This window comes from Indicator indicator, chromosome 11 (assembly GCF_027791375.1).
Source record: "Indicator indicator isolate 239-I01 chromosome 11, UM_Iind_1.1, whole genome shotgun sequence".
NCBI lineage: Eukaryota > Metazoa > Chordata > Aves > Piciformes > Indicatoridae > Indicator > Indicator indicator.
The window spans coordinates 21,724,148-21,740,639 of record NC_072020.1 but is presented as its reverse complement, the minus strand read 5'-3'; the positions used below and the strand labels follow the sequence as shown (position 1 = coordinate 21,740,639).

At 42.4% G+C, this 16,492-nt stretch overlaps 1 protein-coding gene across 1 annotated transcript; it reads right to left on the bottom strand.

Annotated features, from left to right (window-relative positions):
- Positions 1 to 13,137: 13,137 nt before the first annotated feature.
- On the bottom strand, positions 13,138 to 14,312 carry ARL4A (ADP ribosylation factor like GTPase 4A). Its single transcript, XM_054384701.1, has 2 exons — positions 14,276 to 14,312; positions 13,138 to 13,993 (listed from the first exon to the last, which is right to left on the bottom strand). Exon 2 carries the CDS (start codon positions 13,907 to 13,909, stop codon positions 13,307 to 13,309), a length of 603 nt encoding a protein of 200 aa, XP_054240676.1. The 5' UTR covers positions 13,910 to 13,993; positions 14,276 to 14,312; the 3' UTR covers positions 13,138 to 13,306.
- Between the last annotated feature and the right edge of the window lie 2,180 nt (positions 14,313 to 16,492).

Below are 16,492 nucleotides of genomic sequence, written 5' to 3'. Positions count from 1 at the left end.
GCCTCCATATAAAAATATTTCTTAAGAGATCTTATCCTGTTTTCACATTCCTTATGGGAAAGTAGCAAGGTTATTGGTATAACCTCAGTGTTCTGTTAGAGCTCTTTTGAAGGCAAGAAAGAGGGAGGAAATTCAGCAGTCTGCTTGGATACAGGATCATTTGATCCACATCAGGGTTTAAAGCAAGTTTTTCAGAGGGGCAGTTCAGGACACAGGTGGAAACATGCTAACATCCAATACTATCACTGCAGGGACAGGAGTCCAGGTTTTAGGGGAGAAAAGTGGATTCCCATTTGCATTTTTGGCACTAATACTTTTTAGCGCCTAGTAAACACCCTGTTTTGGAGATTCCCACCACTGAGCTGGGGAAGGCAGCCTACCAGAGCCCAAGCAAGCCTAAAACCATTAGAGCTTGTTGAAAGGAAGGTTCTCAGATATCAGGACACAAACTCTGGCTTTGCAACAAAAGCAACCTAGTACCTACCATCAGGTTAGCATGCTAGATACAAAACACTCTCCAATATTTGCTGCCTACTTCACCAGCCTGTGCCAAAGGGCATCCCCAGTGCTTTACTGCTGAGGGCCACTGAACTGAACAGCTTGACAGAAGGAGTACCACTATAATTCACTCTGCACCTAAAACACCCAAACATACACCTCAAACACCAAAACTCACACACACAACACCCTGGAAAGTTTTACTACTAGCAAACAAAACCTGGAGTCACTTGTTTGCTGAAGTTCATTTATTTGAAGGCTGTTATTTGGTCCAAGTATGAGAAAAGTTTCTATAATTAAGTTTAACATGTCACCTACCAACTAGTGCTTACAACCACACTGAATAGTTTTGGGTTTTTCTATGATACCTTCTTAACATCATTACATTTTCTTGCAGGATGCATTTTTGGGCTTTCTTACTTTATTATTTTAAGTCTTTGTTCATACGTCCCTCCATTGCAATATGTAAAAGTAATCACAGCAGGTTATTAAAAAAAAAAAAAAAAAAAGAAAAGTAAAAAACCCAACCAAACAATAATCACAAAAAAAAAATCATAGAATGGGTTGGAAGGGACCTTAAAGATCATCTACTTCTAAAGCCCCTACCATGAGCAGGGACACCTTCCACCAGACCAGGCTGCTCAAGGCTTTATCCACTCCAACCTTGAACATCTCCAGGAAGGGAGCATTTATGAGCTCCTTGGGCAACCTGATTCAGTGTCTCACCACTCTTGCTGCAAAGATTTTTTTTTTTTTCAAATATCTAGCCTAAATCTACCCTCCTCAAGCTTAAATCTACGCATATTAAAAAGGAGATGAACACTTGCCAGGTTCCCATCCCAGAACATAAAAACTCACAACCTCTGTGCCACAAACATCCAAATGTAGCCCTGCTGGTCCTCTGGTCCTCGGCAGCACCATATTCCTGCACCACTTTCCACTTCTTTGGGACTGGAAGATCTGAATCCCAGCAAATGCAGCATTAGTGAGTGCTTGCACTATCTTATGCATTATTAATTCATTGCTACAGGCCGAAGAAGCAATAGGTTATGTGCTGGAACTAAAAAAGCAAGCTAACAGACATCTTTTCAGCAGCAGTCGCAGTTCCAGCTTAGAAGCCTTCACAAACCAGTTTAATCCACACACTACACAGAGCCAACAGGATGTTTATGGAAACAGATAATATCTGGTTTGGAGTTTATGTACAGTTATTTTCTCACTAGACATAACTGATAGGACATCATAGCATCTGGTCACACATCAGAGATAACAAGCCTTCAGGAGGTACACCCATACTGTGCTTTCACATGGTGATATGGTGATTTAAGGGATGTAGATCTCACAGTAAGTCTGCACAAGAACTTTCTTTTCAAGATCAAGCAAGCACCTCAACAAAAATGTCTCACACCATTCCTCAACACTACAGAGATACAGAATATATTCAGGTTAGTCATTCACTAAACATCAAAGTTCACAGCACCATACCCTAAGATCTCTAGATTCTAGGTCTCTTCTCTCCTTTACTAGGCATCCCAAGCACTTCAGTCTGGCTTCCCAAAGAAATGAGCAACATCTAATTTCAGACCACTGACAGAAATGGCTTTTGAAACCTTTAAGCAACAAAAAAAAACAATAATATTTCCTTAAGCATCAATTATAGTCAAATTATCACAATTTTCACAACAGCCCTGCTGTGAAAGACACTTTTTATGTACCCTCCTAGCTTAGGGTTTCTCCTCAGAAAGGCTATTCATACCTTGTTAGACCCAAGGAGACCTGGAGACACCAGCACAGTTCATGATTTCTCCTGCTTGCTTCCAGAGCTCCTCACTCATCTTGTTTCTCTGCTCAGACCACCCCAAACATCAGCTAGCAAACTTTCTTTTAACACATCCCTCTCACCTTATAACAATTTCAGCCTCATTGCTGGTAGCTTTTCTGAGGTCACACCAGAGTGATTACAACTCCAAACACATGTAGCAGCAGGAGCAGATGTTGCTAGACTCAATTAGGGTAACAAGTAGTAGGTGGGGATTCACTTACATTTCCCCCAAAGAAACATAAAGTTTATTACCTGGAAGCTTGAATAGGTGAGAGTTTTGTTGCACAATTCCACAACCTTATCTCACTCCCACTAGAAAAGCTACCTTTGCATACACAAGTAGTTTGACTGAACCATAAAACACTGTAAGAGGAAGTAATTTGGTTTACTGATTTCTCTAGTGAGAATATCTGGGCTGTGAAACATAGTGTTCACTGTAAATAAAAGTGTTCACTTCACTTTTCCTTCATATATATGATTTAATATACCAGTCTTCATATTTTCCCTCTAAGAGCAGTGTGGCCATTGACTAACACCCAGAAGTACCACCATGGCTTTCCTAAGGAAAAACACTTCAAGAGCCTCTCAGCTGCTGTAGATTAACACAGATTTCAAACGGCAGACACCAGCATTTTCCATCAGACTATGTGGCACGGATCTGGGACTATCATTTAGGATATAAATACAGACAGCTGGGATACAAGGCAGGTGTCTATATTTGAGTTAATCAGATTATGCTTTCTGTAGATCAGAGGGAGGAGTGAGCCACACCACAGGGCAATTTATCTGACCTGCCTTAGGCAACCACTCCTGAACTAAGATGAATCATACCCTAGACAAACACACTTCTTTCTGTGAACTGTAAAAGGACCTAGAGATTCCTAAATTGGACAAGAATGCATACTTTTTAGAGGCTAAATACTAAGTAAAGTGAATCCTGACTGTTTTGCTTGTATTATACTGAAAACCCACAGCAGTGCTCCTGGGAGGGCATTATAGATGTGCTCAGTTTATATTAGGGAGGTAAATAAGAAAGCTGGGGAGGGACTTTTTAGGATATCAGGTAGTGATAGGACTAGGAGGAATGGAATAAAGCTGGAAGTGGGGAGATTCAGGCTGGAAGTGAGGAAGAAGTTATTCCCCATGGTGAGAGCCTGGAATGGGTTGTCCAGGGAGGTGGTTGGGGCCCCATCCCTGGAGGTGTTTAAGGCCAGGCTGGATGAGGCTCTGGGCAGCCTGATCTAGTGTGAGGTGTCCCTGCACATGGCAGGGGGGTTGGAACTAGATGATCCTTGTGATTCCTTCCAACCCTGACTGATTCTATGATTCTATGATTCTAGATTTAAGAAAGGAAATTAGGTTGAGTGGAAGGGTACTCCAAACTTCACCCAAAGTACTTGAAGAGAGTAAAGATTTTCCACTCAAAATAGACATTCATGGCCATCCCACTCAAAGTAGGACCCACTATTTGAAAGGAAGGAAGGAGGGGGAAAAAATCCCAAACCAGTGATTTTTATTTCTGACTACATGTTGTTTGTGCTCTCAATAAAATCAGCTGGGCAATATATGAATGAAGAGCATGTCTACTCTTCTGAGCAGAACAAGGCTCCTTGGTAAGGAAGTGCAAGAGCTGCTTTGTGTAGGCATGTACATGCAGCTGAAATGAATGCAAAGAGAGGATAAAATCTTGCAGATTCAAACAGCTGGATTCTATACCCACTGTGCAGAGGCTTATGTGAATCCATAAGGAAAAAGTCAGAGGTGACTTAGGTCAGACTGAAGCCATCATTAATACAGGATCCTAGTATTAAGTCTACCTTTAAGAAAAAAATCGTCTTCAGTGCAAGCTGTGCCCTTAGTAATCCTCAGGATAGTCTCAAGGTTGTCTAGATGGGGTGAGCAAACATCAGAAGATTCAGCACTTCTACTGAGACTACAGCCTTCTCCAATTTTTTTTTTTTTTGATAGCTTATAAATTATCCTGGAAATTTTATAAGGACAGCCTTTTTCACAAGTCAGGAAAAAATTATGTTTGATTTACATTAAAGCATCACCACTGCTAAAAATATGTACTTACCAAATGAGAGGATTTAAAATTATATATTAATGAAATTAACAAAAGACATCTTCTATGTTCCTGTTCTCTGTGTATGTCCAATCCTAAAACTCTTAGTGCATAAGGATAGTTCTGATGAGACTGATGAGGGAATTTCATTCACTATGAATGAGCTCTGCAAGTTTGCGTGATGAGTGGAAGTCTGATTTGCAAGCCCTAATGATTGCAACTTGTTACTTAAGACAAAATGTTCAAAGGTCTCCATTTGGAACAGTGAGTTCATGCCATTTCATTTCAATAAACAAAATTAACTTTGAGACAGAAAAGGCAGCAAAATGCAATGAGCTTATTTTTTATTTACGTTCCCCTCTAATATATTTTTATTTAATGTGGTAAAAGGCAAAATTAAAACTCTCTGCCAAGTTTCAGACAAGCATGAAATTTCAAGGCTTATTAGGTTATTGAGCTTCTGAAACAAGGATTTGTATTTATAAAAGAAGCACTGACACAACTTGGACTCTGCCACGACAACAACACGGTTCACATGCAGCGTGAACAGCTCAGATTACCTTATCCTAATACCATGAAAGATTTAAAACAGAGGAAATTATTGCAAAGAGTCCTTTTTCTAGTACTGCCATGTTTGCAGTCACATTTGGGTTTAAAGGATGGGAAAGCACAAATCTATTTATATATTGTCAAGTTACACCCACAAAACAGCATCCCAGAGAAACTCTCACAAACAAGGTTTGCAGGAATACAGCAGAAGCGTGTGTAGGTAGGGGTGTGTGTGTGCCTAGATGGATTATGTATGTAATCAACATGTAAAGCTCCATAATGCTGAAAATCATAAATTGCTGTGAATGTGTAAGGGTGGAAAGTGCATTTTACATGGATTATCTGCCCTAGTTCCTGTTCTTATTTTTGGAAAGCAATCAGCTCTTCGTGAGAACTCAGCACCACGCTGAGCCACCCTGGGGCTTTTCATGGCCCAGCCCTTCACTTTGTATTATCATCTGTTAGCAGCCATATCCTGTGCAGACCGATTCATTACAGCCAAGAAAGGCAGACAGAACAGGAGACCCTCTGAATCCTGAGGTCTGAAATCACTCTAGTGTACTTCTCTTGCTGTACTCTGTAAAATAAAGCTATCTTTTCAAAAGAATTCCCAGCCATTTTTGTTACTATTCCAAATAAAAGCTTATTTTAAGGTCATGTGCTATTTTAACTCAAGATCTTTGTAAATCACCTTTTCATATGTCTGTTGGAAGACCATATAGTCACCCCAACGTAATTCAAACAAACCTGAATAACTTTGACTACGTTTGCTTAATAACTTTTGTCAAATGTGAACAAAAATCAGGTACAGATTGTACACTTTATGGATATTAATTCACTGGTGAATATGAAATACATCATTATTTTCAACAATGGTAATGTTTTCTGTGAAGCTGATGCTTATGTGGTCAGAGATAACACAGTATGTTAAATTTGTATTTTCTAATTTGATTACCTAATGCTTATGGAATTAAATGTTACAAGTCAATAAAAAGAAAATTCAAATTACTACTATAGTCTTTTTATTAATTCCTATTACACTGTATTTCTCTGGTATCTTAATATCTCACAGCACTTTTAAACGTGAATTTAAATGAAAAAGCAGCTATGAGATGCTTGCTTTACAAATGAATGAATAGATTTCAGGGATAAAATGACCAGCACTTAGTGGCTAGGCTGGACATACCAATTTTTGATCTTAAACTTCCAGATTTTAGCATTAACTGTACTGTGCATTATGCAGTTTGATGCATTTGTTTTAAAGTTGCAATGTACAGCTGAGACTTGGTGCAGAATTGTTTTCAAACAGTCCTCTATCATGATTACAGCAATAGCAGGACATAAACAAGCATTGTATATGAGCAAGTTATATGACACTGTGGTAGAAATACAGTTGATGAACCACATAGTAATATAGTTTGCTGGTACCAGTGCTGCCATAGCATACAGTGAGGGATGTGTATTGATGTGGCAATAGCAGATCTGTCAAAAAGCATCAGTGTAGGCTCAGTCTCTGGATTCCATTTGTCTCCAGTATAACATCACTGGTTACAGCTGAATTACAGTGATTGTAAATATACAAGTCAATTTTCTCAGCTAATTAAAATCAGGGAGGCTATTTCTAAGGTTAGCACAATCCAGCTCCTCTACCAAATCCAGTATAATAAAGAAAAAAATTAATATGTATCTCCAATTCAAAGAGAAACTCAAGTTCAAGGGAAATAGTGCTACTAATAATCTGTAGAGTGCCATTTTACTTTACCACTTATAATGGGAGCCAAATAGGAGTAAACTACGTTTGCAGAGAGATTGATACATTCATCTATCACAGGGAACCAAGTTTCTTTGAGAAACTAAACTGATCCACAGAAACACCTCAAACAGAAGGTGGAAACATACATCATGGATATACAAATTCAATATTACTGTGGAGACTTTACACCCATGGCCTGCAAATGGTTGAAGGTATCTTTGAGATCAGGCAACTAGTGTCAAAAAACCAGCAGCATCCAATGCCTCTAACAGCATCCAATAATTAGACCAGCAGTGTTCAGTTAATACTAGAAACAGGAAGATATTTTTGGATATTTCCCCCTCTTTTAGGTCATCCCTGTCCACATTCAGCCAGTTTTACAAAAATACTGGTTTTAGCAAACAAAGTCACTTCAGCAAAGGTGAACACTCTTTTCTGACCCTCTTCACTCACGAGCTCATCCTTGTGACATCCAGCTCAATGATGTTCCAATATCAAAACCCATTAAAGCTTTCAGGGCAAATGATGTTGGAATTAGAAAGGGATGTAATGCTCCTAAGGATATTATTCTTGTCATTCACAGAGATAAGCAGTTCTAAGGTTGGTGGTACCTCTGGACTATGGGTAGTATCTGAGGTATCAGGCTTCACACCTTTACCTCGTCTGACCTAAATTCTGCCATTCTGCTATTTTTAGAAAAGACCTTGAAATACAGCAGCTTGTGAGCCAGCCAGGAGCCCTCAGCATGTTTAACAAGGCTCAACACCCCTGCTAACCTTCTCCTTTGTCAGTAGACTCAGATTAATGCGGTGATTAGGTGGCTTTCCTAAATGAGGTATTGTTTAATTTCAGCAATAGGAAAACTACACTGCATAAAACAATAAAGATTTTAAACCAATTAAACAGCCTGAAAGCGTATCTATTTCCTTTAGGGCTCAAGGTGTCTTGAAAAGCTAGGAAAACCCAATGGTTTCAAATCCTCTTTCCCTCCACGCATCCCAGAACTGTACTTGACCTTCTCCTTTCTAACTACTCTGTCATCTTTAGCTCTTAATTCTGGTGGAGCAGCTGTGTAAATATAGCTGGAACTAAGAAATCATAATCTTCCCAGGGATTATCACCTCTTACCTTCCTGAACTGTTTGCAGCCAGGTCTGGAAGCACTATCTGTCCTCTCCCTACGTTTTTCTCCTTAGATTGTGGGTTTGCCTTCAAATAAAATCAGTATATGCACACTTGCTGATTGTGTCACTCGCCAGGCAGCATCACTCAGCAACCACACAGGTGCCTCAGACAACTCACAGCCAGTGCCAGCACAACAGGGCATTGGCAGGGAGGAAACTCAAGTCCTTAATTTGCTGCTTGGTTTTGGGTGGGGTTTTTTTGTTGTTGTTGGTTGGTTGGGTTTTACTTTGTTTTGTTTGGGTTTTGCTTTTATTTGTTTGGGATTTTGTTTGTTTATTTGTTTTCAATTAGGTCTTTGAAGCTGCATTTTTGCTTCCTTATAGCTGCTTTGAGAGTATCAATGCTTAAAAGAGGTGTAAATGTGGTTCTAAAGGACATGATATAGCACCAGACTTGCCAGAGTTAGATAATCATAGAACCATTAAGCTTAGAAAAGACCAAAAAGTCCAACCATCAACCCAAAAATAAGCCATGTCCTTAAGTGCCATGTCTACATCCAAGGATGGTGACGCCTCCATGTCCCTGGGGAGCCTGTTTCAATGCTTGACTACCCTTTTTAATAAAGAAAAATTTCCTAATATCTAATCTAAACATCCACTGACTCAACTGGAGGCCATTTCCTCCTGTTCTGTCACTAGTTACTTGAAAGAGTCAAAGATCCTAAGGTCTTCTCCAACTGAAATGATTCTATTATTCTAAAGAAGGGTGAAGTACCAGCTCTATCAGCCCTTTATTTTGTTCTCAGACAGGTAGGATGGCTGTGGGAGCCCACATGACAGCCCCAGCATCACCCTGCTGTGAAGTCAGGCTGCCTACTTCCCTTCAGTTTCAAAACACAGGCAAGAGTTTATCCACAGAACTCTGTAGCATTGTGCTGCTCTTAAAAATAATCACAGCCTGCAGAACAGCAGGAGAAGGGCAGGCCTTCACATACCTATGTCAGTCAGGATTAAAAAAATAAATAATAAAATACATAAACAAACCAGAGACGATGCCCATTCACAGCTCCACACACATCCCTTCCAGCAGCAGCAAGAGCTGTTTTGGCTCAGGGACACGAAGCTATCAGCTGTCAGAGCAGGGTTGTAAACTGTCACCCTCTCAAAAGATGAGTCACCCACCAGCGAAGTGAAAACAGATCCAAAAAGCACTGATTCATGCCTAGATTTCTCTCTCAGAAGTTAGCACTATAAGCAGGCATTTGTAGCCTTCATGTGTTGCAATCCACACAGCTGAACCAAGACTGCACATCAGGATTGGTGCCCTGTATATCACATGTGCAGGCTGTCCATGTTTTCCTCACTCTGCCTTATTAGCATCAATGAAGTATCTAAATCCTCCTCTGATGTCAAGAATGACGCTCACCTCTCAACAACAAATGTGTTGGACAGATACTAATTAACACCCTGCTACTGATATAAACAATTGATCCAAGATGCAGATAACCCCTGTGAAGAAGGCAGAGCTGCCTTCACACAAGCCGGCTGGCGTCCTAAAACACTTGCTAGACCCCATCTGACCAGCCTACTTGCAGATCCTCACGTCCTCCGTAATGAGCTCCTGCAGGACCAAAGTGCCCTTTAAGGTGGTACAGAAGCAGCTCTGTAAGTCAGGTGGGGAACCTTGGCCTGGCTGTGGGTCCTGCTTTCCAAACATATGATCAATCATATCTCAAAAAAGCAGGGAAATTCGAAGAAACCTATCACTTGGCCAAAAACCAAAACCGTGTTTTGTTTTGTTTTCACATGTAAATGCACATTCAGGGCAACACAACTTCAAAGCAGTGTCAAGAACTAGCATGGTGAGACTCCTTCAGGTTCTTTCCTAGTTGCAAGTGTCAGAAGCTAATACACAGCCACATAGCTAGAAAACAGACCAGATCCTGATGGCTGGTTAACCTTAAACGACAGCATGTACATGAACAGCTGAGGCAATGCCACACAGCTTTTGTAAGCTAAGACAACAGTGATAAGGTTACATTACCTTGTTGCCTGATCGCTTTTAAAGGTGCTGCACCGATTTCAATGCAATCCCACACCTCCTTAAAGTAGTTTAAGCTATTTAAGTCACCTAGTGCCTTGAAACACCGAGTCATTTGTAGCCCATTCTAACAAAAAGTATTTCAAAACTTGAGTTGTGTAACTCCAGCATTGCAACAAAATTACACCTGCCTGTTCAGCTCTAAAGACCTTCTTACATATTTAGGCCAGAATTGTCACTTTATCATATTGAAAAAGTAATCCTAGGCTGACAGACTATAGAAGCAGAAAGTCAGTTGGCTAAAATACCAAATGCTCTACTGCAATCACCATTTTTTTCCATAGCTGGACTTTGCCATAGTAACACAAAACACAGTATCAGAGGTACAGCTACATTTGTGTATTTTACTCAGAACAGTTACCATGACACTCCAGTAAAACAGTTGCAGTACAGATAAAGGTATAGCTTGAACTTAAAACTCATATCCTACTCAAAAGTTTTCTACTCCCAAGCCATTATTAAGTATCACATGATAACAACCAGGACGTTTTAGAAACACTACACTTCACCATCTCTCATTTATTCTTCCAGTGTTAAAGTACAGATCAGTCAGGTCTTTGTACTTTGAATCATTCACTGAAGAGATAGATGTTGAAGAGCTTAGGGAGCTCTGTCACCAGATAAGCACAAGCATGCTTAATATGCAGAACAAAATACAACTGACTTTTTCAAGCAGGATGCTTTTCCAACTATTCCCGATAGAAGTCTAACTAATTGCTTTGAGTATCCCTATTTGGCATTGTGCAGTTTGTTTACTAGGTAGAAAGAGCCAGCCTGTCATCTCACCTTCCTCAGCCTAGCAGTACTATACACCTGATATGAAAACGTGAGCCAGGCTATACCAATGCCACCCTGAACTCCAAGGGCTCAGCATCACCTAATAGAACTCTTTCAAGACTGACTGCTGGTAACAAATTTTGGTGGGCCACCAGTTACACAAAGACCTGTCTACATTCAGGTCCTGAAACTAATTAGAAGCTTCCATATCTCTTGCCATATTCTACTCAGTGACATAAAACCTGAGAAGGAAATTCACCCAAGACTTAAGTACTCATGAATCCCTCAGACAGCTTCAGATACTTGAGCCCGAAGATACTAAATTAAGTACCACCTGCAAGTACATTTGATAAAAGCCTAATATCACCTATATAACATTGCATTATTAAACAAAATAAGTTCAGCTATATAAAAGGGTTTTCAAATTATGGAAGATTCAGCACTTCAGGGACAAGTCCCTGCAGATAAAATTTCTTCTGTGAATACACAGAGATGCCATTGATTTGAAGTTTTTAATGCAATACCTGAAATTTATAACACAAAGACAACATTTATGAGCCTCACTACATTTATAAGACTTTGGGTTTCAACAGAAATATTTCTGCTATTATTAGAATCAATATGTACACAGGGCTTGATGAGACCATACCACTGCAGTACAAGTCAGACACCTTCTCTCTGCAGGCTTCTTTTGAATTGTTTATTGAGGTTTAAGAAGTCATCCACATTTCTATAAATATAGACATTACTTGAGTAAGTGACTTACAATGTCACCAGTGCAGGTACATATATAACCAACATACAAAAGCTCCACTGGAAGCTACTTCAGTTTATTCAAAAAGGACCAAGATGTCATTAAAAAAAAAAAAAAAGAAAAACAAACAAAAAAAAAAAAAAAAAAGCTGTCACTTTCAGTTATTGAAAACACTAAAGTGCATTTTGGGTTACCTCCGGGACAAACAGCTGCTGATTAAAAAGTCTGATTTTTTGTTTTTTGTTTTCAAAACATATCTAAGTTACATTTATTGACATTCAGGTTTGTAGCTGTCAACCTCCTGATACATGGCAGCAGGTAAGAAAAATGTACTAATTTGCTGGTTGAATAAGAGGAGGAAATTGATTATGCTTTTTTTTTTTTTTTACGTTTTACTTCTTTTTTCTTTGTTTAATCCAGTATTTCCAACAAAAGTTTAAAGAGAATCTAACATTCAGATGAATTTTTACAGCACCACTAAAGTTAGTCTTAAAAATCCAGGCTCTGTTTTAGCCCTTTCAAATGGCTAGCCAAGTATCTTAAAGAGTTACTTGAAGCTCTGTACCAGTAAGAAAAACTACCCTCCCTTTTCCGTCAAGCACTATCCTGCCCAGTTAACACTGTTTGCACACTCTGTAAACAAGAACAGTTTAAAGAATAATTAAAGCAGAACACAGGCCCATCTTGAAAATCTTACCCCACCCACCCCTGATAGTGTCAAATGTTTGAGTGTATAAAGCATTATTACATTCCCTTCAAGAGTCACAATAAAGGGGAAAAAAAAAAGTAAAACAAAATAAAAAGCATATGTTGAAAGTGACATAGTAACACCACTTTAATAAAACAGGGTATTTCGGGCAGATACAAGATGTGCTCTGCTAATTTTAGCTTCCCCTTCATAATAACTTTATTTTATTGCCAGAAAAGTCACCAGCAGAGCAAAGATGGCTGCACTGGATAGAACCACAGCAGCCAGAATTGTTCTTTATAACTCCTTTACTCCACTTAATTTACTTTTAACTTGCTAGCAGGAGGACATAATTCTCATCACTCAGAAATAAGTTACTAATTTTAATTTTGAGTAACAGTTTGAACCTGATTAGCACTGTATAATGATAACTGGCTACTTCTAAAATGTAAAAACCTTACATACCAAAAACATGCTATATGTTGGGAAACCAGTTTTTCATGCTCCAGCGTGTTGTTTACATTTTTTTACTTGTCAAAAAGTCTCTCTTTTATCAGTCGAAGTATCCACAGCACTTAAATTTTAAAGTATTTGAACTCAATGATTCAATTTCAAGAAATGCCAAATTAAAGAATACCACACATGTAGCCAAGCTTTCATAGAAATTCCCAAACAAGGTAAAAAACAGCCTCTCAAAATAATGGGTTACTAGCGTCATACATGTTTTTAAAGCTGTATAATGTTCACCTAAAACACTCCACATACGAGCATTAGAAGTTTAAAAACACAGAACACCTTAATGCAAATTGCTTGCAGAGGGCACCCTCAAACATATGAATACAACACTAAGCAGAAAAACCCTCATTTTATTTGGCTATTTAGACATCCATGTCACATATACCCACCCATCCATTTCCTGATAGTATTACATCATCTATTAGGGCTTCTGAAATAATGCAGAGCCAAAAAACTCATAAAAGACTAGTGGGAAAAAAAAAAAAAAAAAAAAAAAAAGTTCCGTAAGTGCACAGCCTTTCACACAGCAAGGTTGTGCAACTGATTGTTTAACAAAACTAAGCTTAACGGCATCCAAACAAGCAGGCCTGTGTTTGGAAGCTGTCTTATGTCAAATTTTGACCACGTTACTACTCTAAAATAGAAAGGTCAAAACAAAACTCATCTCTTCTTTTTCTGCTGCCTCAACATTTTCCTTCGCTTAATTATCATATCATGTAGTTTCTCCAGTCCCTCTTTGAGTCCATCTCCAATGATTGCACAGGTAGGCTGCAAATGCCAGGGAGTGGAAGAACTCAGCTCACTCATCGCTAACATCTTCTCAATTTCAGAAAGGGAGAGAGAGTTCCTCAAGTCCTGCTTGTTAGCAATGATAAGGACAGGCACTCCTTGATTTTCAGATATCCTAGTAATCTTATGAAGTTCTGTTTTGGCTTCCTCCATTCTCTCAACGTCGACAGAGTCCACCACAAACACAATGCCATCGGTGCACCTCGTGTACGACTTCCACAGCGGCCTCAGTTTCTCCTGGCCGCCTACATCCCAGAAGTGGAAAGTGACCGTTTTCGAGTTGCCCAGCGTCACTTTGATTTTCTCCGTGTTAAATCCTTTTGTGGGGACAGTGTTGACGAACTCATTGAACTGCAGTCTGTACAGCACGGTCGTCTTTCCAGCGGAGTCCAGTCCCAAGATGACAATGTGGAAACTCTGGAACGAAGGCAGGCTGGAGAGGATCGGCGTCTGGTCCGAGAGTCCATTCCCCATTGCCAGAGGGGAAGGTGACAGCAGGCTGCCACACGCAGAGGCCGGCTCCCGCGGCTACGCTCGCCGCCGCACTAGGCTCGGATCCTGCCAAGGAGCAGGACACAGCGCCGTTACCCCACCGCTCACCCCTCTCCGCCTCCGCCAGCCTTTCACGGTGGCCACAACGCACCGGCCAGCGCCGCCGCCCCGAGAGCAGAGGCGGCCGCAGGCAGAGCGAGGCGGAACGCCACACGTCCTCTGCCCGGCCCAGCGGGCTCTGCCGCCCCGCGACACCGCGGCGGCCGCTACCGATACTGCAGCTCACCGGGCACCTGCACCCCGCACCCCTCACCACCACCACCACCACCACCACCCTCCCTCGCCTACCGCTTGGCTCCTCCGCGGGCACGTCCCTCACCGCGGGGAAGCGAGAACAGCCCACAACCCCATGTCCGCACGTCGCCTCCACCGCACACGCCACCTCCGTTAATGCTACTGCTGCTACCGCTGCTGCTGCTGCTGCCACCGCGGTTCCCCCGCATCTGGAGGTAGAGGCACCTCCCAGCCCGCGCCTAGCCCCGCGCGCCCCGCCCCACACCCTTCATTGGCTCCGCCGTGCGGCGGGGGCGGGGAGGAGGGTCAGCTGCCCCTCGCCTATTGGCCGGCTGCAGCGGCCACTCATGAGAGAACCCGGGTTTTACCGTCCTCAGCCGAATGCTGGGGCCGAGCGCGGCCAGGAGGGGGTCGCGGGCTCCGCAGTGGCGAGGGCGCGCTGCTCTCCACTCACGCCCTGCCTCTGCCACCCCACCCACTCCTCCCTCCGCGGGGCGGAGCCACTGTCTAACACGGCCCCCTCGGGGAAAGCCGCCGCTGCCGCGCCCTCCACCCACGGCCGCAGCGCCCCGCCGGTCTGAGCGGCACCGCCCCATCGCCAGAGGCGCGTACGCTCATTGGATGTGGGCGCTGTCGCTCTATCCCCGGCCCCTAGCCGCGGGCGAGGCCGCTCTGCGGCTTCTCGGAGACTATCTACGCTGCTGCTGGGGATGCGCAGTCTCCGAGCTTGGCCGGCGGCAGCGCTCCTTCCCGGTCGCCCTTTCCTGCTGAAAGCGTCCCTGGAAAGCGTCCCGGCGCCGGGAAGACGCCGCCCGCCTGGGGCGACAGTGGGGCAGTCGTCTCACCCCACCCGCACCGCTGACCTCTCCCGCAGGCACCGCGCGCCCTCGCGTCGCCTAGCAACGGGCTTCAAAGCGGCAGCTCGCGGGCTTACCCACATGATCCGTCGCGGCCTACACTCGCGGAGTTGGAGTTCAAGCTGCAGCAGGGCAGGTTTAGTCTAGACATTAGGGGAAAAAATACTACTGAAAGAGTAGGCAAGCATTGAAACAGGCTGTCCAAGGTGGTGGTTGGGTCACCGTCCCTGGATGTGTTTAAAGATGCTTTGGATGTGGCTGTGGGTGAAGTTAGCAGAGGTGCTGGAAGATTGACTAAGATGCTTCACCAGATAAAGCCATAAGGGGGAATAATAGGATATTAAGGTTAAAAGGAGACAAAGTCTTGTGAAAAGAAGAAACAACACATGGATTGCTAAAATGGTACCCTGTTCGTTTGCTAATCACTCCATGAATACTCCACCCCTTGGACAGACCCAAGGTAGCGTCAGAAAGGATAGGCTCCAGATTTCACAACCAGCAATGGGGAGTGGGAGGCGGTAGCACACCTGGGTAATCACTGAGAGGTCCCAAAAGATAGCAGGTGCATTGACATAAAGGATTGTTAAATTTCTACCTTTATATGTAAAGTTGGGAGGCACCAAATGACTTCCTTTGTTACTATTTTGTATGTAAGAAGGTGTGTTAGCTTCTTTTACATCACCCTGCTAGCACCTGATCCTGCTCGGGATTGTAATAAACTTGATATCCCACCTCAACGCGTGGTTTGAACTTTGCACACTGGGTGAAGAATCCATTTTGGGGGCAATAGGGAGGGAAGTGCTGTCAGCAGGGATTCTTGCCAATGTTGCATAAATGAGAGTGAACAGCCCAAGTCCTGGCTGTATGTTCTTGCCTTACTCTTGCCTTTTGCTTGTACCTGTGAAACAGGAGACAGTCCAAGAGGAGCTGAGAATAACTGTGAGGGGATGAAATGACCCTGTTAAGTGCCTGGCATGTAGAGATAACAACAGTGCTTAGGTCTGAGTGAACTTAAATGTTACCTAGCTTAGTTACAAGGCAGGTTTCCCGCAGCACAGGGCTGTGTGAAATGCTTCTGCATTTTAACATCTAAGCCTGATGTGAGCAGTGAAGCCTTTCAAAGCCAGAACTAATTACTAGTGTCTACCAAGACATTTTTATATGTTACTGTTTCCGGAGCATACAGGTTTTTTAAGGAGGCCTGGAGGAATATTTTCTCTCAGACATTCTGGCTGTCTCTCCATCATTTTGTGCCTTCCCACAGCTCTTTCCACTTGCTGTGGTTGCCACTATAGTTTTTATACAGCTGTGGCAATGTAGGTAGTTACATCTGCCTGTGTTGGGTGTACACCAGCTCAGTGTGAAATACCTGTAGCACACGAAAGGATCAGATATGTTGGCTTCTGTGCAGAGC

Excerpts from the sequence above, each read along its gene's own strand:
- ARL4A (XM_054384701.1), bottom strand. The coding sequence starts at position 13,909 with ATGGGGAATGGACTCTCGGACCAGACGCCGATCCTCTCCAGCCTGCCT.